This window comes from Mustela lutreola, chromosome X, assembly GCF_030435805.1.
Source record: "Mustela lutreola isolate mMusLut2 chromosome X, mMusLut2.pri, whole genome shotgun sequence".
In the NCBI taxonomy this organism is placed as follows: domain Eukaryota; kingdom Metazoa; phylum Chordata; class Mammalia; order Carnivora; family Mustelidae; genus Mustela; species Mustela lutreola.
Window position 1 is genome coordinate 6,672,744 of NC_081308.1, and position 20,599 is coordinate 6,693,342.

At 52.2% G+C, this 20,599-nt stretch overlaps 1 protein-coding gene across 3 annotated transcripts in view; it reads left to right on the top strand.

Moving 5' to 3' along the window:
- The first annotated feature begins 900 nt into the window (after positions 1–900).
- CLCN4 (chloride voltage-gated channel 4) overlaps positions 901–20,599 on the top strand; it is a 59,373-nt gene continuing 39,674 nt past the window's right edge. The window contains exons 1-2 of one of the 3 annotated variants that reach the window (XM_059157312.1): positions 901–981; positions 2,410–2,664. Coding sequence is in view for 1 of the 3 variants with exons in the window: in XM_059157310.1 (XP_059013293.1) it covers positions 7,733–7,802 (70 nt within the window). In the remaining 2 variants the exon portion in view is untranslated. Of the gene's footprint in view, positions 982–1,047; positions 1,210–2,409; positions 2,665–7,687; positions 7,803–20,599 lie in introns of those variants that run through there. The other 2 variants (XM_059157311.1, XM_059157310.1) reach the window with 2 other exon arrangements.

The following is a 20,599-nucleotide window of genomic DNA, read 5'->3' on the forward strand; positions in this document are numbered from 1 at the left end:
TCTAGCCCAATGACTCAGCTAACGGAAACAGCAAACCTGCGATCTTCCTGCCTGACCCCATCAATGGTGGTAACCGAGAATCAGGCTCCAATGGCTGGTCCTACTGTGAGGGTGACCCAAAGTGGGGGGGTGATTGTTAAATTTAGAAACAAAGGGAGACCAACCTTGAAGGGTTCCTGAGCACACATAACCAGTTTGGTCATGCAGGTGAAGCTTAATTTGGCTTATCCTGCAAGCCTAATTGAACGTGGTCATTTCTTCCTTGTGTCTCTGAAAATGATAAAACTTGAGCTGCTTCCGAAAGTTGATATGACTGGTAACTACTGAAAATTACAATATTGTAACGAATCACTGGGAAGAATGAACAGTCACAGCTTTATTGCGGGAGAAGCTGCGTTGTAACAAGGTACCCGCGAGCCTCATTCGATGTGTTGGTTCGCGGGCTCCCCGTTTGCAAACTTTCTGGGGCGTGCACAATAATTTCTCACTAACTGCTACTTCAGTGATTCATTTGGTTTTCTTTTGGCTGTTTTGAACGTAGAACAGAAGGTATCTCATTCTGTTGCAAATGAGATGGCGGGTGTAGGCCTTTCCTGAACCACTTGTTTGCTGTAATGTTCTTTACACTTGAGCAATCAATCCCCTGCAAAAGAGAAGGCGAAAGTAACCTATGGGCAACAAAATCGCCCCACGGTGAGGAAGGTGCCTGTACTTGAATCATTTCTGCCCAGCTGGAACCCCGAGCAAGTCATTTTGGGCCGCAGGAGGCCACCTTGCAGCCCACTCCCTCCTCCCCCCTCCCTCTCTCCCCCGCCGGGTGAGTCCAGACTCTCCGCCGCAGCCGCCGGTGCTGCCCCCGGTGCAGCCCCGCCTCTCCGGGCAGGGCGTCCCGAGTCGCGGCGGTTAGGTTCTCTCTGGCCGGGAACGCACCGCGTGTAGGAGGCGAACGAGATCGGAAGGGCAGGCCTCCAGAGCCGAGAGGTGACCCAGCTGGCTGTGCGGGACTGAGTGGCTGGGCCCAGCACGTGACCGCGCAGCCAGGCTCCGCGGGGGGTGGGGGGTGCCCGGGCGCCGGGGGCTGAAATCGACATTTGCCTGGGGCAGGAAAGTGAGCCGGTCCGATTCGGTCCCCCTCAGACCCTCCACCCACGGGAGCGGGGGATTGCCGTAGCGTTTTAACTTTGCATGTCAGGAACCTGAAAGGAAAAGGTAAGTTACTTATCACCTAGAAAAACAAGCTGGAGAGGAGTGACCTAGAAAACCACACGGCCGGCCACATTGTTGGGTTTTAAAACCCGGTGCAGAAAATAATAGATCGATGTGAAGGGCAAGGGCCCTTATTTATGTCCCAAATTGAGGCTGACCTTCTGCACGGAGATTTGGTTAATATGGAAGGAGTGGTGGCAAAAGGGCCCAGGTTAAATATAGAAGGACACCAAAGCGGCTGGAATAAATAGCAAGTAGGTAACTCCTGCCTGCTTTTAAAACGATCTATTTCACATCTTTCTGGGCCAGCAGGCGAGGCAATGTTAAAATTGTGACTTAAACTCTGTCGAAAGTAAATTAGTAGATGAAACTGGAATACAAGTAAGACCAGTTTCTGCTTTTGTCCCTTTCACGTTTCAAAACCGTTTGTATGGTTTGGCAGAAGAAACCTTGATGGGTTCACCGCTTAGGTTTGAAGTATGCCATTTCAGGTTTCCCTGATTACTGCTGGAATTTCCCTAAGGCTTTCTAGGCAAGGCTGTTTCAGTTGTGAATGAGAAATGTTGACGTCGTGTATCTTTTCTGTAACAGTAAGATGACTCACTTCTGCAGAATGTGATAAATATTAAAAAGCGTGAAATAATGAGTTATTGTGAATTAACTCTTTCATGTCTGAGATATCAACTTCCTTGCCAGAAGATTTAAGAAAACACAGAAATAAGTACAACCATGCTCATGCAATAGTGCTTTATCTTCCATAAGCAAATATTCCAGTATGTCATATGAATATGTGGTAACCCTTTTTCCCCCCCTTTGGCAAATGCAAGTTAATACTACAGTGTAGCTATTGAGAGTAAATAAAAACATTATTCATCAGTGCAATTAGCATAATATTCCATAATGAATATGCTTCAAACCAAAGTATTTCAGATCATATTTGATAAGTGATATGAAACACTGAAACTCTGTGCAAAGTTGTTTCCATGCACTTTTTTCCCACGCACTTTATATTTTAGTTGTGATTTTGACTTACACAAAATATATTTCTCCGTTGTATTTGATAAAGACTTTTAAAAATAAAACCTAAATTGTTCCCTTTCATGACTAATCCCTTTATTGCTAACTCTTTTGATAATCCTATTACATGCTTGGAGCCTGTAATCGTTGGGATTTCTCTTTCTGTGTCCTGCCCCTTTCCCACAGTCGGTGAAAGGCCGGGAAAGCTGCGCACATCAAGCAGGCGGCCCAGCAGGGAGGCAGGAGCCGGGGACTTCCAGGGTCTTCCAGGGTCTTCCTCGGCTTCCCACCCCCGCCTCCCCGCCTAGGCCCGAGGAGTCACGTGGCGGCGTGGGGCCCGCCTCCGGTGACGTCACCGCGCTCGCAGCCGTCGCGCTGAAGAAAGGATGCTCTAGGATGCTGTGCAGGTGGGCGGCGGGGATGCGCCATGCGGCACTGCAGGTAAGGGACGCGCGGCGCCCACCCTGCAGGTCTGCAGCCCCTCCGCGCCCCAGAAAGCGAAAATGGGGGGGTCTTTGGCCGCTGCGGCTGCTGCACGCGCCGGGCGGGGATGCCGGGGTCGGGGGTGTTGCAGGCCCACGCGCGAGCTTGGCATGCCTGTCCGGGTAAGTGGGCAGGGGCCAGACGGGAAGACCGGGGCCTCTTGCTCAGGAGAGGAGAAAAATCTGGAATGATCACCGTACACGCATGATAAAGACAGAAAGGGGCTTGTCATGGATAACTGTCAACTGTTTGCCAGCTGTCATTGTGCTTCTTAAATAATGACACATTTACTAATTCTCCTTCCGGGGGTTTGTCCTCAGTATTTAGCCTGATTTCTTTTAAAGCAAAAGCTGCTTTGCTCTGAATGGAATGGAAACTTACTGGTTAGCAATTTAAAGAGCTGAATGTGCAATATAAATCGTTTTGCTTTATTTTTGCAAGGTTCCTGCGTTTGAAGGGGATATGTTGGAAATGCATTTTTTCCCCCTTCAGGTGTTTTAAGTAGATTGGAAAATAACAGTAGCCAATAAAATGAAATGCAACCTCTGAGGATTGACTGTGAGTGTAAGAGAGCGAATCAGCTACAGCTCTGGAGAACAAAATGGTTTTTTGAAGGGGGTGGGGTGAAGACGAACAACCAAATTGAATTCCCAGTGTTCTTTTTAATTTCCGTGTTGAATAATTAGCTCGCTGGAAGAAGGGGCTTGATGACTCAGCGGCAGATGGAGGGGGTCAGGTGACTTTTCAGTTCTGGCTGGTGGAGGGGGGCGTTTAATGGACTCTGTTAATTGGTGGGACCTGTTTACATTCCTTTCTCTGGTTCAAATAGGGCCTGAGATATGGGTGGGCACCCCTAGGAGGAGAATGTGGCATTCTTTTCTGTAAAACATGACCCCTCTGGAAGTTGGGGCGTCAGTAAATTGTACTGGAACTCACACTATGCATAATTTGATTCCCCTACAACTGTTGGAGGACAGTGTTAAAAAGCAGTGCTATTTTAGTTGATAATATAAAGGTTTCCCCTTGTGGTGGGCTTACTGTTTGGCAGCCCAGATAGCTTTGGCTCTAAGAAGGGGATTACAGACTTCCTCTCTCTGCTTTATATTCTAACCAAATTTCAGTTGATTTGCTCTGATTATTTATTTCAGAGTAAGGCAGTGCCATAAAAACAATGGGGAATCCCACTGGGGATGGGGATGGGGGTGAAGTCAATGAGACTTACCTTTGATTGTGCCAAAATCAGAACGTTTCTGTGAAATTAACACTATGTCAGAAAATGAGCCGGCAAAACACTGGGCCATAGCCTTTCATGTAGTTCAGCCTAGAGATCCAAATGTCAAAGTCATATCTTTGTCTATATCCATGCCTGTATATTTATATACCCATACATTCATGTCTCCATCTCTACAGCTATGTTTTTGCTACTGTAATCCTTTTAAAAAAAATAGTGCTTATATAAGAAAATGCCAAGCTATTTTCCAAGGTGGGCGTACCATTTTGCATTTCTGCCAACAATGTATGAGAATTTCAGTTGCTTAGGATCCTTGCCAGCACCTTGGTTTGGTTTTGTTTTAATTTTAGTCATGCTCCTAAGTATGTAGGGGTTATGTCTTTGTGTGTGTGTGTGTGTTTTAAACGAATGAGTCTTATTTCATGTAAAATTATTCCCTGCCAGCCCCTTGGTTATTGTCAGTTTAAAAAAAAATATTTTTAACCATTCTGGGAGGTAGTTATGGTATCTCATTGTGTTTTTTTCCTTCTTTTTAAAATGTTTTAGTAATTTACTTACTTATTTTAGTGTATTGAGTCTGTTTCTTCCTGCTGGAATAGGAGGTCCAAGAAGTCTGGGATTTGTGTGTGTGAGGTTCCTTCCTCTATCTCCAGCACTGGGCGTGGTACCGGGAATATTTAGTTGCTGTTTAAGAAATCGGTCAATGTTTAGTAACTGCACAAGTTCTGAGGGCCTGGGGGAGTCACCTGACTCACCTCAGGGGGTGTGAAACCATCGGAGGGCCATCCGTCCATCTCTGCGGTTTCCTTTCTGCAGGTGGGGGAGTCAGGCATGAACAGGCTTTGGCAGCACGTTTCAGGCTGAACTCATTTTCAAGGAGCGAGCTAGCAATTCTCATTACCTAGCTGGTAACTGAGCTCTATTTTTCATTAATCATTTTCTAGTCCAACCATGCTTGAAGCTTCAATTAAAAAAAATTTTTTTTTTCTCCCACTCCCTGCCTTTGGCAACTATCAGTCTGTTCTCTGTGAGCTCCTCCCCCTAAGAAGGATCCTACCGTGTTTGGCTTTCTCTCTCTGATTTACTTCCCCTTAGCATAATGCCCTTGAGGTCCATCCCTGTTGCAAATGGCAAGCTTTCATGCTCTCTTATGGCCGAGTAATATTCCGTGGTCGGTGTACACCGCGGCTCCCTTGTCCATTCATCCATCTGCACTTCCGTGGTTTCCGTGCTTGGCTGTTGTAAATAATGCTGCAGTGAACATAGTGATGCGAGTATTCTGAGTTGGTGTTTTTGTTTTCTGTAGATACCCAGAAGTGGAATTGCTGAGTCGTCGTATGATAGTTCTGTTTTTAGTTTTTTTTTTTTGAGGCGCCTCCGTACTGTTTTCTGCAGTGGGGGCACTAATTTCATTCCTACCAACGGTGCACGAGGGTTCCCTTTTTCCTCCACATCCTTGCCAACACTTGTTATTTCTGGTCCTCCTGTTAACAGCCATTCCAGCAGCATGCGGGCTTCCTTGGTGTGGTTCGGATTTGTGTTTCCCTGACGATGAGTGATGTTGAGCATCTTTTCATGTGCCCGTTGGCCATCTGTCTGTCTTCTCTGGAACAATGTATATTTAGATCTTCAGCCCATTTTTTGATCATTTAATTTTTCTTTTTTGCTGTCGATTTGTATTCTTTATATTTTGGATATTAGCTTTTTATTTTTTTTAAGATTTTATTTATTTATTTGACAGAGAGAGATCACAAGTCAGCAGGGAGGCAGGCAGAGAGAGGAGGAAGCAGGCTCCCCGCTGTGAGCAGAGAGCCCCATGCGGGAAGCTAGGATCATGACGGGAGGTGAAGGCAGAGGCTTTAACCCACTGAGCCACTCAGGCACCCCTTTGGATATTAGCTTCTTATCAGATAGATGCTTTGCAAATGTTTTTTCATTTTGTAGGTGAATTCTTTGGCTATGTGGAGCTTTTTTTTTTTTTTTTTTAAGATTTTATTTATTTATTTGACAGAGATCACAAGTAGGCAGAGAGGCAGGCAGAGAGAGAGAGAGGAGGAAGCAGGCTCCCCAAAGAGCAGAGAGCCCCATGTGGGGCTCCATCCCAGGACCCTGGGATCATGACCTGAGCCAAAGGCAGAGGCTTTAACCCACTGAGCCACCCAGGCCCCCCTGTGTGGAGCTTTTTAATATGATATCGTTCCACTTACTTTTGCTTTTGTTGCTTTGGCTTTTGGTGTCAGATTCCAAAAATCATCACTAAGTGCTATGTCGAGCTTTTCCCCTCTTTTTTTTTTTTTCCCCTAGAAGTTTTATGGTGTCAGGTGTTATGTGCAAGCCTTTAATCTATTTCGAGTTAATTTTTGTATCTGGTGTAATTTTGTATCTGGCCTCTCTTAACCAAGTTTGGACGCCTGATGTGTTGTTGTAGTCATTCAACAATTTGTTGAATTTGGTTCAGGTTGGTGACAAGGATTAAGATCCTTGGGTCCCTTCCTTTCTTCACCCCCATCCAGCCCTAGACAGAGCAGAGCTGATGATAGAGATGGTGTAGAGACCTGGCTTCTCCTTCTCGCTTTGGGACTGTGTAAGCTCAGGCGAGTTACTTTTTGTCTTTAGGCCTCAGTTTTCTCGTCCTCAAAGCAACCAAGAGATTTTTGTTTTTAAAAGATTTTATTTATTTATTTGACAGAGATCACAAGTAGGCAGAGAGGCAGGCAGAGAGAGGAGGAAGCAGGCTCCCTACTGAGCAGAGAGCCCAATTCGATGAGGGGCTCCCCAGGGTGCTGGGATCATGGCCTGAGCCCAAGGCAGAGGCTTTAACCCACTGAGCCACCCAGGCGCCCCAGCAACCAAGAGATTTTGATCAGGGTTTCTCCACCTCAACACTGTTGACCTTTGGGGCTGAATCAGTCTGTTGTTGGGGGGCTGCCCTGTGCACCAGGGGAGGCTGGGCAGCATCCCTGGGGACACTCACTAGATGCCAGGAACGACCCTCTCCCAGCTGTGACAACCCAAAGGTCTCTAGACCGCTGCTGCCTGTCCCCTTGGGGTGCGGGAGCATTGCTCCTGGTTGAGGACCACTGCTTTGGATCTTCTCTAAATGTTCTCCTGGCTTCAGGGTTCTAGAATTCATTTTCCTATGATGGGTTTGGTGCTAAACCCTTGACCAGAGATCAATTTCCCTTTCATCGTGTCTGTATTTTGGGAAATACAATGCGAAGGCTTTTTTTACACTCTGAAGTTCCAGAAGTCGCTTCTGTTCGAAAGGGAAGGCCTGTTTGTGTGTCCCTTGTTACTGGGAAGCAAGCTGGGCTGAGAGGGGAGTGCCGGGGAGAGGGGATGCCTGGCCCGGGAGCCCCCTGTGCTGGAGCCCGGTGCGCCTGGACGAGGCTGTCCCCGGCTGTCTGCTCACCTGAGGGCTCGGCCCAGGCCTCACGGGACCTTGGGTCCCTCCCATATGCGAGGGGCGGAGGTGGTGTGGGCAGTGGCTTGGGGGTGTGGTTGGGGGGGGTAGGGTGGGGGTGGCGGCTGGGTGGTGGTGATGGTGGTGGCCCTGGGGCCTCCACCTGCCTGCACAGCCCGGCACCCCCCCTCCCCCGCCCGCGGGGGGCAGGGCGCTCACCCACCTGCGGCCTCAGGGCAGGACTCGGGGCGGGGCTCCTGGCGAAGGCGAAGCTGTTGGCTCTGACCCCGGAGGGCAGGGCGGCTTCTTCCGCATCACTTCCCTCTTGGACGCCGCTGGGTCCATGGCTTGGGGCCCTGCTGGTTCCTTGGCTTTTGGGGGGCACCAGAGGGATGTCAGCGGGTTCTGCGAGCTGGAGGACTCCCGAGAGACGGGAAGCGGCGATGGCAATGGCATTGCAAGGTGCGGGCCCGGTGCGGCGCGGGGGCAGTGGGAGGCTTAGGAGGGCCGGGGGACTCCTGTTCCCCGGGCCTGGGACTGCTCTGTGCCCGCCACCCCAGCCCCTGGCCATCAGCCTCCTCTCCCGACTCTTCCAGGCCCCGTAACGACTGGTCTCGGTGGGCGGTCTGTGCCGGAGGACGCGGGAGGCGGGCGTCCTCGCTCTGGTCGCTCAGTCGCGGCTCATCCTGTCCCCGAGCTGTTCCCCGCTCCCCGCGCCTCACCGGGGCTTGACACCCTTGCTGGGCCTTCTGGCCCCATTGCGGCAACAAGTCCACGTCGCGAAAGAAGATTGAAAAAGGAGGGTGTTCGTCCTCAAAGGAGACTTAAGAGGCCGAGTAAGTGTCCCAGTCCCCGTGGCGGCTGTGACGGAGACCAGAGACTCGGGGGCTCTTCGACAGCAGCCGTGGATTTGTCACAGCTCTGGAGGCCGACGCGGTTGGCTTCCGGCGAGGGCCCTTGTTTGGGGTGCAGGCGGCCCCCTTCTCGCCTCCTTATGTCGGGGAAGAGGCTGGTCGCTAGCCTTCGGGGGTCTCTTCTCGGGCTCTCATCCCATCCGGAGGCCTCCTCCTCCGGGACCTGCTCTCCCAATACCGTCCCGCTCGGGCAGGCTGCATCGTCTGAATTTTGGGAGGACACGTTCGGCCCATGACAATAACCAGATAAAAAGCAGGAGCCCCCTGATCGGGCCCTGGGCTGAACAAAGAGCTGTACTAGGCACCTGGGGCCAGCCGGGTTATTTGTATGCGACTGCCGCCAGCCGGTATCAGGAAACTGCTGTTCGCTTCCTCAGATGTGACAGTCCTGTGGGGTGGCCGGCGCCCAGGGAAGCCACTCTGGGATTCCGGACACAGAATCAGTCAGATAATGCGTGTTCCTTTCCTGCTGCTGTGTTTTGGGGGAATTTGTTCTACAGCAATAGTTATCTGTAATTGTTTACCTAGTTATCTATTATTATACCTAGTTACCTATTATAATTACCTACTAGTTAACTATTTTACAGCAGTGGTTATCTATTATTAGTTATCTAGTTGTCTATTATTAGTTATCTAATATTTTCCTATCTAACCCACAAGTATGTACAAGACTCGTATTTTTTGGTGATGCAGGCTAAAGTATTTAGGGATGGCGTGTCATGACGGAAGTTACTTCAATTTTTTTTTTTTTTTTTTTTAACATTTCTGGAGATCTCTTTTATGTATGGCTGGACACAACACAGGTGAATTCTCATACCTGCTTCTACATTCAATCTGTAGCCTCTGGAAAATTCTACTGTATGCTCACAAGAGAATGAGAATGAGGAAAAGGCAAATAGTTTAAGATTATTATAAAAATATTTTTTAAAATACTTTAAATATTTTATTTATTTATTTTTGGGGGGTAAAGGATAGAAGGAGAAGCAGATACCCCGTTGAGCAGGGAGCCTGATGTGGGACCCGATCCTGGGACTTCAGGATCATGACCTGAGCTAAAGGCAGATGCGTAACTAACTAAGCCAACCAGGTGCCCCCATAAAAATATTTTTGACAGCACGGATCCCCTAAAGGGTTCTGGAGACCCCAAGGTGTCCCCAGGTCACACTATGAGAACCACTGCTGTAGTGAAATCATTTACTTGTAAGTGGTTCCGTTGAATGGGGAGAGCACAAGGCAAATATGGCTAAATGGGAGCACTTAACTGAATTTGATTGGTGTTACTTGTTAGATTCTTCTGGATAATGTTCTGTGTATTTGAAAATGGTCATAATAAAAGGATTTTTGTTAATAAGATAGAAAAGGGGGCACCTGGGTGGCTCAGTTGGCATCCAGCTCTTGGTTTCAACTCAGGTCATGATCTCAGCGGCGTGAGATCGAGCGCTGTGGTGGGCTCCGTGCTCAGTGTGGGGCCTGCTTGAGACTCTCGCTCTCCCTCTGCCCCTCCCCCTGATCGCACAACAAATAAATAAGTAAAATCTTAGAAAAGGACTGAGGGGTGCCTGGGGGGCTTTGGGTTAAAGCCTCTGCCTCCAGCTCAGGTCATGGTCTCAGGGTCCTGGGATCGAGCCCCACATTGGGCTTTCTGCTCGGCGGGGAGCCTTCTCCCCCCGCCTCCCGCCTCTCTGCCTACTTGTGATCTCTGTCTGTCTAATAAATAAAAAGAAAAGGACCGAAAAGAAATGTAGACTCGTGGACATGGGGGAATTCCGACCGAGTAGGTCTGGGGGTGAGGCCCAGCGGGAGCGTCTTTAATCTGAGCTCCAGGTGCCCCCGCCAGACCCGAGGCCCCACGTGAGGCCGGCGGGCGCAGAGGTTCCCAGCATAGGTCCCCCCAAGCCAGATCAAAGGGTGATAGCTAGCGGTGAGGCCTACCCCCCCACGGGGGCAGGTGTCAGGGGACAGTTCGTCCCCTCCACACAGTCTCTCTCAGCAGGTGCTGCCGTGCGTGCGGGCTGCGGGGAGGCCTTGTCCTCACACAGTGCTTCACTGCCCTTTCCGTGGGCGGCAGAGAGAAGCTTTCCTACCTGTGCGCGGGAGTGGGTTTCCTTCACAGATCCCGAGAGGTATTTTTGAATAACTTGTTCCGAGTCCTGTACACCTAGTGAGAGTTTCTGGAAGCATCAAGGTTGTGGAAAGGAAGGGAAGTCTCCTCCTCATTTCCAGTCCCCGGGGCCTTCTCCCAAAGGCATCCCCTGCTACCTTGGGTCGATGAGGTTTCTGAAAGTGTCTGTGCACATACAGTCATCTGTAGAACACAGAGACGGCTTTGTTTGCTGGCTTTATTGGGATGTAATTTGCACGGAGCAACATGCGTGGCTCTAATTCAGTTTTGACCAGGAATATTCCTAGCACCCCCAGAGGGCCCTATCTCACCCTTCTTCAGCCAAACAAACCCTCTGGCAGAGGCAACCCCTAATCTGATTTGTATCAGCACAGTTTACTTTTGCCTGTTGAACTTTATGCGCATGGGATCCTGGAATAGGTCTGCTTTCCTATCTGGTTGCAAAGATGTTTCTGTAAGACACAAGCCTCAATATTCAGTCATGCGTTCATTCCCTCACTTACTTCTTGTTCAGCGAGCCCTTGTTGGGTCCCTGCTGTGTGTCTGGGCCCAGATTTTTCCAGGCCCTCAGTGTTCGGGGCTGAGCGAACAGCCAGTGCAAAGGGCCCGAGGCAAGTTGTGTCCAGCAAGGAGGTGGGTGTGTCCAGAGAAGAGCGGCCTAGAGAGCACAGGGTGGGAAAGGTGCCCTGCGGGGTGGCCCTGGCGGACCACGCAGGAGTGTGGCAGGAGTGGTGCCCATCCTGGATTCTTCTGTGGGCCGGAAAGCTGCCTGATGCTCCCAGGTGTGGGAGTGACACGCGGGGCCTTGCCTTTGAAGGGTGACTCTGGCTGCCTGAAGAAGGGTCAGGAGGGGACTCACACACACCTGCCGCGTTGTGTTCGTCGCGGGGGTGCCTGCTCCTTGCCTGCTGGCCAGGCCCCTGTGGCTCCTCACTCGGGGCTGTCGCCGCCACCCCTGCGCTCACCGGCACTTCCGACCACGTCTGCCTGGGCACTGGCTATGTGTACGGGCCTTCTTGGTTCTTCGTTTCCCTCCGGCTCACGGGAAGCCCCTTTCCTCCCTCCGTTGCACCCCTCGGAGGTGCTGCTCGCTTGAGAGGGCTCGGTGGCGAGTAGCAAGGGGGACCGACTACAAAGGTGACAGACGCGCTCTTGTCCCTCTTAGGTCAGCCAGGCCTTCCCCCAGCACCCCCTGTGCCCAAGACCTGCGAACAGACCACGTGTCAGCCGTCACCCGGGCGACCCAGTTAGAACACGGGTCGGCCGCCTGGTTACCTTGTTCTAGGGCTCCGGGAAGAACACCCCAAAGCCATGTTCGATGACTGCCTGAGTTTACCCTTTACAAATTCTGTTTATCCCTCACGCAAGCAGGAAACGGCTTGTTGCAGTGGGAAGGGTCCGCGGAGGCCCCGTCTGAAGAGGTCCCTGGAGCTGGAGGGACTTGACCTGCGCTTTGCCACCAGCACTGTCTTCAGCGGTGGCTCGGTCCGAGTCGTGGCTCTCAAAACGCCTGTGTCCGGTACCGCCGGAGCCCCGGAAGGGGACCTTCTCTGGGGATAGCAGGTACCTGTATCGAGGCCATCAGATGCTGTCCTGGTGAGAAGAGGCAGGCCTGGAAAGAAGACAGCTGAAGGGACACGGGGAGGGGATGGCCCTCTATAAGGAACAGAGTGTCTCTCGGCGCCCTTGGAAGGAGGCAGCCCCGCTGTCCCTTTGATCTCCGACTTGTGGCCCCCAGAACTGTGGCCCAGTACTTTTCTGTTATTGGAGCTGAGCAGCCTGCGGTCCTTTGTCCTAGCGGACTCGCGCGGTGGCACCCGGCAGCGGCGGTGGCACCCGGCAGCGGCAGCGGGCGCTCTGCGGCCCGGAGAGGACCGGGGCGAGGCCCTCGGCGCGGACGGGCCCTTGGGGCCTGGGCTCCAATCTGACTCTCCACTTGCCTTCTGTGAGGCCCGAAACCCTGACCGAAGGGCTCCTCTGCCTCGGTGTGCTGATCTGCAGTTTGGGCCCGAGGGTGACGGGGTTCCATGCGCAGAATGCCCAGAGCCCTAGCGACTGAGTATACGCGAAGAGCTTAAAATGCTGCCTGGCACAGCGAGTCCTTGAAAAAGTTGTTCTTGCCGTGAGGAGGCGTCTCTGGGGAGAGTCTCATTCCTTGGCCCTTGACGCCAGGAACACAGGGACCCGTGCCGCCCCTCCAGCCCCTGCGGTGGGGATGGCAGAACACTGCGCCTGTTGTGTCCCCCTTCCAACACGCGGGCTGTGTTCCCGATCCTGCCGAAGAGCTGTGCCGCCCGGGGCCGTCGGAGGCGAGCCGCGGAGGGAAGGTCATGGTCCCACACCTGGTCCCACACCGGTGCCCCAGTGCCCTGGAAGCCAAGCGGGAGCAGACGGCGCGTGAGAGCTGGGAGCTGGGAGGTGCACCAAGGAGGGAGGAGGAAGATGGGGGAGAGGGAGGGGGGAGGGGAGGGGGAGGAGGCCCTCTCCTGTCTCCAAAGGTTGATTCTCAGTCTTTCTGCCTGTCCTTGGGCCCTGAGCTTCCTCTCTTTGGGACTCTTACTCGTCCGGTGGCGCTTGGCCCCTCGCCACAGGTCCCCGGGGAGCCCCGTCTGGAGGATCAGCCGGGAGCGACTGAGTCAGGGCCCCCCTCGCCCTCTAAAGGTGTCTGCGCGTTAAGAAGCCAGAGTCCGCGATCTCAAATGAACTTGAAATGGCTGTGGTTTCGGGCAAGGTGGAGAGGGGAGATGAAATGCTTTGACCGGTGTGGGAGCCAACCTCCAGGGCGGGCCCCAGGGACCCCGTCTGATGCGCAGGCCCCCATGTGGTCGCCTTCCTCCTTCGTCACTCGGGGCTGACCTGTGTGTCCGGCAGGGTACCGTGCGAGTGACGCCGGAGGCCCAGGTCACAGGACACTCTGCTGCTTCCGCCTTGTTCCCTCAGCCCAGCTGCTTTGGAGGAAGCCACTGTCCTGTCCTAAGGACACTTGGGCAGTCCTGCAGAGAGGCCGGCTGGAGCACACCCGGGGCTTCCCGGCAGCAGCAAGCAGCAACTTGCAAGGCCTGTCTGGGAGCCAACTTGTCAGTGGGTCCTCCTGTCCCTCGTCAGGCCTTCAGATAGCCGCAGCCATAGCGGACAGCTTGACCACAACCTTCTGAGAGATCTTGAGCCGGAAGGACCCAACCAGGGGCGCCTGGGAGGCTCAGTGGGTTAAGCGTCCACCTCCGGCTCCGGTTGTGATCTGAAGGTCCTGGGATCGAGTCCTGTGCTGGGCTCCCTGCTCAGCGGGGAGTCTGCCTCTCCCTCTCCCTCTGCCTGTTCCCCCTGCCTGTCCCCGCCTGCTTATTCTCTTTCTGTCTCTCAAATAAATGAATAAAGTAGTAAAAAAAAAAAAAAAAAAAAAAGGACCCAATCAAGCTGCTTCTAAATTTCTGACCCACAGAAACGGGAAAACACCCTAAGTTTTCCTGTTTGAAGATGCTGAGTTGTGCAGTGATTTGCTGCACAGCATCGGAACCCAGACTTTTGGGGGGCGGGGGCTGGTGCTGGCCACAGCTTGGGCCGCTCCCCGGGTGGTGGCAGCCTTCCTCTCGTCCCTCTGAAGCTCTGCCCTCGCTCATTGCTCCCTATTTGCTCCTCCTGCGGTACCCCCCGTCTCCCCCCCCCCCCCCGGTCTCCCCCTCCCCCACCTTTTTCCAGCTGAGGAGTAGAAGAGTGTCCTGGAAGGTTGAGGTATATTCATTGTAAGTTGGGTTTTGTTTTGTTTTGTTTTTTTTTTAAAGATTTATTTATTTATTTCTTTGGCACAGAGAGAGAGACAGCGAGAGAGGGAACACCAGCGGGGGGTGTGGGAGAGGGAGAAGCGGGCTCCTTGCAGAACGGGGAGCCCGATGTGGGACTCGATCTCAGGACCCTGGCGTCATGACCTGAGCTGAAGGCAGACGCTTCACCGACGGAGCCACCCGGGCGCCCCAGTTGGGGGGTACTGATGATGAGTTTGAGTGTGTTGATTTTTTTAAATTTTGCACAACGTACATCCCCGTATTCATCCGCATCGCTTGGAGACTTCAGCCCTTGTCCCTGTCATCTCTTCCACTTGGAGAAGAATGGCGAGGAAGGGTTTCACTGAAGGAACTGTCAATGGCTCCTGGTGCTTTAGGCCCCTACTCTGGGTTCAGAGCCCGCTGCCTGGGGCCCCAGGGATTCAGTGTCAAATGCCTGTATTGGGCAGCCAGGATGCGCCTGGGGCAGCGGCCCTGGGGGAGGGTGTCTGTCTGTGTATTTGTCAGCTCAACTTTCTTTACGGTGAAAAGTAATAAAGGAGAATGAAGGTGAGTTAAGCAGTTAGGAGAAAAACCTACAGACCTAGTAGGGGAGCACTGCTCTTCTGACCTGCGCTGTTACAAATTATAAAGCCGTGGGATGGCGTGTGTGCCAGGTGATAGGCGAAGAAACGTTTCAAAGCCACTCACATTTTACACATGTAGTGATTTCAGCTTGGTTTTTATATTCTCTTTGTCCTAAGTATATGCGCAGATAAAATCTCTTTTGTGTGTATTTTTGAGCATGTCTGTGCAGTGACGTCAAAAGCATTTAGCTGGGGGAGTGTGGTGGGCTCAGTCGGTGAAGCCTCTGTCTTCGGCTCGGGTTGTGATCCCAGAGTCCTGGGATCGAGCCCCACGTCAGGCTCATTGCTTGGTGGGGAGCCTGCTTCTCCCTCTCCCTCTGCCTACTGCTCCCCCTGCTTGTGCTCTCCTCTGTCAAATAATTAAATAAAACCTTTAAAGAAAAAAGCATTTAGCTGACTATTCCATGGAGTTCGATATCCGTAGATGGATTATAGTAACAGTAATGCTTTTTGTAGAATAGACATAGTATATGGTGGTTAGCTAAGCTTTTTCAGTTTAGCGGATTACTGTAGAGTGGGGCTCAGCAAACACTTACCAAATGTCCAGATAATAAGGGTGAACGACAGGCCCCTGACCTCAAGGAACTCATGATTCAATATGGGAAGAAGCAAGCTTGTAAGTAATTATTCCAACAAATGCAAGTGATACATAAGATCAATACCAAAAATATTAGAGATTACAACACAACGGGAAGGATGCAGGGCGCGCAGGACGGGGGGGCGTAGGAAGGGGCAAAGTGTTAAGGGACCAGTGGTTCTCCAAGTACAGTCCCTGGGCCAGCAGCGTCAACCAGCCTCCTTGGGAGCTTGTTAGAAATACAGATCCCTGCGCCCCACAACAGAGCTGCTGAAGCTGAAACTTGGGGAATAAGGGGAGGGCCCTGGCCAGCCCCGGTGGTCATGCTGACACACACCAGAATTTGTGTATCTCCAGTCCCGGCAGTGGTCCGTCCCCGGTGTTCTGTGGAGGAGCACGCAACAGGCCTTGGCCCAGAATCGCTGGTGGCTGCGGCACAGCTTGGACCCCTTTGCTGGTCGTCTGTCACTGCCATCGATTGAGTGTATCTGGGAGTTCTCCGGAATTCTTACATGGATGGGAAGTTTGGCTTTGCTCATTGGTATAATTTATCCATTTTTTCTTCTGTGGACTGTACTTTTGATGTCATTTCTGAGAACTCTTTGCTGAGCCCCAGGTCATGAAGGGTTTCCCCGTTTGTCTCAGAGCTGTCAAAACCTCACTCATGGGTTTCACAGAGGCCAAGGCATTGCTAGGTGATGGAGCAGAAGATGTCTTGCCTTGCCGCCTTCACCTGGATTCTCTCCTAAGTGGCTCTGGAGACAAGGCTCCCAGCGCAGGGAGCTTCCTGGGAGGGTCTCCTGGGAGGGGCCTGGGGAAGTGTGCCGGGGAGAAGAAGCCCTCCCCGTCAGCAGAGGCTGGGCTGCTAATGCCCTTCACTCAGCAGGCGACCGGAGGCTCCTGCTAGGCTTTGGAAACTCTAGGAAACAGAGGTTGCTGTGTCCCAGGTCCCCAAGATCATCTCTGGGTTCCACTAGGAGTACTGACAGCACAACATACAGTTGTTTTTCTGCCTATAATTTATTATAGTAGGGAGTATAGGGCACAGTCAGCAAAGGGAAAAGGCAAGCTTGGTAGAGTCTCAGTGCGCATCAGTTTTATTGGAGGTTGGTCCTGGAGGCACCGTCTGTCAAGCTCACTATCAAAATTGCAATCTCTTAGAAAGAAAGCAGGAGTTCAGCATAAATTATGTTATTTGGACAACCAGCGTGGGCACAGAAACCATTCTCATCAGTTCTGGGACTGGTGGGAATCTCCTGAAATCCAAGTTCCCAGATGTTAGCCAAAGGCCAACCATGCCAGCAGGCCTTCTTGACGGGAGCAGTCTGGGGCCTGCCGTAGTTCATCTTTTCTGCTTTAGAAAACGCGTGTCTTGAAAGGACTCCATTCAAGGGGTGAGGGAGTGCGGTATTTACGCGCCAGTTCCAAGAGTCATCAGTTAATATCTGCTCCCAATAATGTGCTTCAGGTATAGAGAGACAGTTGGAAACAAGCTGCAGCTTACCGGGAGGTTTTGAGGGATGTGTGTGGGGCCCTGGCTGCCACAGATACAGTAGATTATTCCAGAAGTTGGGTGAGGACAGCAAAGCCACCTGTATAGGGCAGTTCACGTGCATGTGGTCATGTGATGGTTTTACAACTGTGGGCAAAGAGATCAAAGTCAAGTCTTCCCGAACACTTCCTTCGGCTGTGGTCAGAACTCTGTGCAGGCCGTTGCTGGCCCTGGAGGCACAGGGAGAGCCGCGGGTGGATTCCGCCTTTCTGGGTCTGCCTGTCGGCTGGATGGGAAAGAATGGGTGTATGTATGTGTGTGCATGTGTGCGTGCACGCGTGTGTGTATTGTGGGGACAGAGAGTCCCAGAACGCTTGTTTTTTAATTTTTATTTTTAAAAAATATTTATTTATTCTAGAGAGAGGGAGAGAATGCACATGTGCATGTGCTTGCGGGTGGTGGAGGAGGCAGAGGGAGAGAATTTCAAGCAGACTTCCCCCCCCCCCCCGCCCCCCGCTGATGCAGAGTCTGATGCCAACCCTGGGGCTGGCTGTGGGGCTTGGTCCCACGACACAGGAGATCAGGACTCTGAGCTTACGACCTAAGCGGATACCATGGGTCAGACGCTGGATGGACTGAGCCACGCAGGTGCCCCCATTTGTTACATTTTAAACTTCCTCTTTCAGTCTTTGGATTGGGAGCAGCAGAAATGGTAGATAAACAGGTGTGTGCTACGGCCTCTGATTTCACGGCAAAAACCCTTTCCTTGCTCTGTCCACTTGAGCAAATCTGGAGAACCAGGCTCTGTTGTGTAATTTGAAGCTAGGAATGCGTTTGGATTGGATTATGTTCCTTGAGTGTGTCGTGATGTTGTATGCACAGAGATCCTGGGTCAGAATAAAGGCAGCCTGCGGGTAGGGGTGGGGGGGCGCGGGTATCTTCATTCGGCTTAAGCTCCTGGTTCCCTCTCCCTGTCAGAGAACTGTGCCGGGGAGGAGCCGGAAAGAGACAGGGGAAGGAGGAGGCATTCCTCGCATGTGTGCCCTGGACCCACAGGACCTTCCCCAGGGACTCCAGGGTCCTAAGCAGAAGGGCCGCCGGCAGAGCGCCCTCTGCGACCAGAGGTCCCCATTCTGGTGATATTTACAGGAGAGGCTGGCATGTAGGGCTGGAGGACAAGGGACTTTGGAGTGGCTGCTTGTGATGTCTTTTGGAACTTCTGGAAAAGCAGTAGGAAATGAAGCTTTTTGCAGTATCTTGTGACTACAGGTAACCTCGAGCTCAAACACTTGGTTAGAGCTATGGTATGATCATATCTATTCACCAGCCAAGGACATCTGGAGTCTTGAAGCATTGGGGTAGCTAATTAGTTGGAGAAACTTCTGATTGTAGGGTATCGTAGAAACCTCTAAGTGTGTGTGTCCGTGTTAGTGTTAGAAACTACCTTTTTGCTTTTCCCAAAGCTTCCAGGTTGAAATGTTGCAAGTGAGATCCTTTAGTTGCCTTTTTGGGGCCTAGCCTGTTCATCAGTTGATGGCATTTGGGTTGTTTCCACGTTTGGCCTCGTGGGAATAATGCTCTGATCATTTGTGTATAAGTCTTCGTGTGGGACATGTTTTCAGTGCCCTGGGGTCTAAGCCTGGGAGTGGAATTGCTGGGTCACGTGGAAACCTTCTTTGGAGGTGCTGGCAGACTGAGATCCCTCTTCTTAGCTGAGCTTTTTATGTAAGTAAATTATCTACATATAAAAATGCACGAATCACAAGTGTGCACGTCCACGAATTTTTGCCAGGGGAACTCCCCTACATAACCCACACCCGGGTCAAGGAGCAGAATGCAGCTGGCCCCCAGAAGCCCTCTGTGGCCCCTTCCACCCCTAAAGGGACCATTGTGCATACACACCTCCCACCACAGATGAATGGCCTGTTTGTGAACGTCACATAAATGGAATCTTTTATTTCCAGCTTTTGTCTGACACCCTTAGCTCGTGCACCCTCCAGAAGCAGGCAGTGCTCTGCATTTGGCCCATGGGTGATGCATCTGACCGTCTCCGCGTCCGCGTCCGCGGCATTTCCCCGTGGGTCTGCCCCCTGCTCTGTTTGTCCCCTCTCCTACGGAGAGGCGTCCGGGTGCTTTCCCACGACCCTCCCCCTGTCGCCGCCTCTCTCAGCCCGCCAGTGGCCAGGTGCCCTCAGAGCCTGACAGTTTTTCTGCCAGTGTTCCTCCCCCAGATCAGACCACGCTGCCGTGTTTGCCGCCTTCTCTATCAGCTAATTCCCAGATGACATGGGGAGTTGGAACAGAAAATGCAAACTCAGATGGAAAGACACCGAGCCTCTAGTACGCGGTGAAGGCCGGTCGCGGCAGGGGCGAGTGCTGGGGGATGGGCCGGCAGCGTGGGCATCGCACAGACCGCTCCTGCCCTGGCCCCTTCTCCCCTGCGTGTCCCCTTGTGGTGACTTAGCTGCCACTCAGGGCTTAGCTTGTGTTTCCTGTGAGGGGTCAGACGGGCAATATTTTCCGCACGGTGAGCCTTCCAGGCCGCGTCGCGGTTACTGTGCTGGGCCCTGGGAGCACCAAGCAGCCCTAGCCATGGCGTGAACGAAGGCGTGTGGCTGCGTGCCCCTAACACTCGATTTTCAAAAACAGGCTGTGGGCTGTATTCGGCCCGTGGGCTGGGGGTCGCCGGGCTTGCTTTATACTGCGCGCATGACTGGGCATCTGCTGCCTCCCAGCCCCTGTCCGAGGTACCAGAGCTCCCTGCAGGCCTGTGCCCCTTACCGAGTGGTGGAAGCGCCATGATCCACTGAAGACCCGCCGGCCGGTAGGCGGACGAGGAAAATGTGACATGTACGTCCCCTGGCCTCTGAAGTGCAGTCCTGCAGCCACACGGAGGGACCTGGAGGATGTTCTGCTGAGTGAAATAGCTGGTCACAGAATGACAAATCTGCGTCATTTCACTTACACGGGGCCGAACTCTTCCTCCCGTTGGTTGCTGGGGGCCGGGGGGAGCAGAGATGGGGAGTCGTGGTTCGGTGTATAGAAAGTCTCAGTGACGGAAGATGAAAAATACCTTGAGATCCGCTGTACAACCTTCTGCACAGAGCGCTGTCCCCTGAAAATTTGTCAGCAAGGTGGATCTTGTGTTATTTTGTTAACTACCAATTATTTAAAAACACGAGAAAGAAAGAGAATGCTTTTGGTTGCCAAGGAGGAAGCCTGCAGCTCGCTCTGGGGAAATTAATGCACGTGGCGCAGAGCACGCCAAACAGAACAGGATTTTGGAGAGGGAGAGGACACAGCACACTCAGAAGAATGGATTTCTGCCTGACGTGCTGACAGTCCTGGCGTGGGGAGCTCTGTGTTCGCTGTGGCCTTGATCATGCTTAGAACCTGTCCTTCTTTATCTTGATCTGGGTGATTTCCCACTTTCACTTGTTTTCTAGAAACCATTTTGTTATATGACTATGCGAAGTCCAGTTTTCTTTTAAATGGTACAGATCCCTATTTTGAGGGTGAGCCAACCCACCCAGAGTTGTCTTCAGTATCAAAGTCATAAATCGCCTCACTAATACTGTCCCAGCTAACACAGGCCGTGTTCACTGGGCCCCGGGAGAGATGAGTTTTACCGGACAGGGTCTGTTGTCATCTGCTGCGGAGCACTTGATGTCAGCAGTCATCATACTGCAAGACGGAACCTGTAGATACTTTCTCGCCTGAAAGGATTGGATAAAAGATTTAGATGCCGT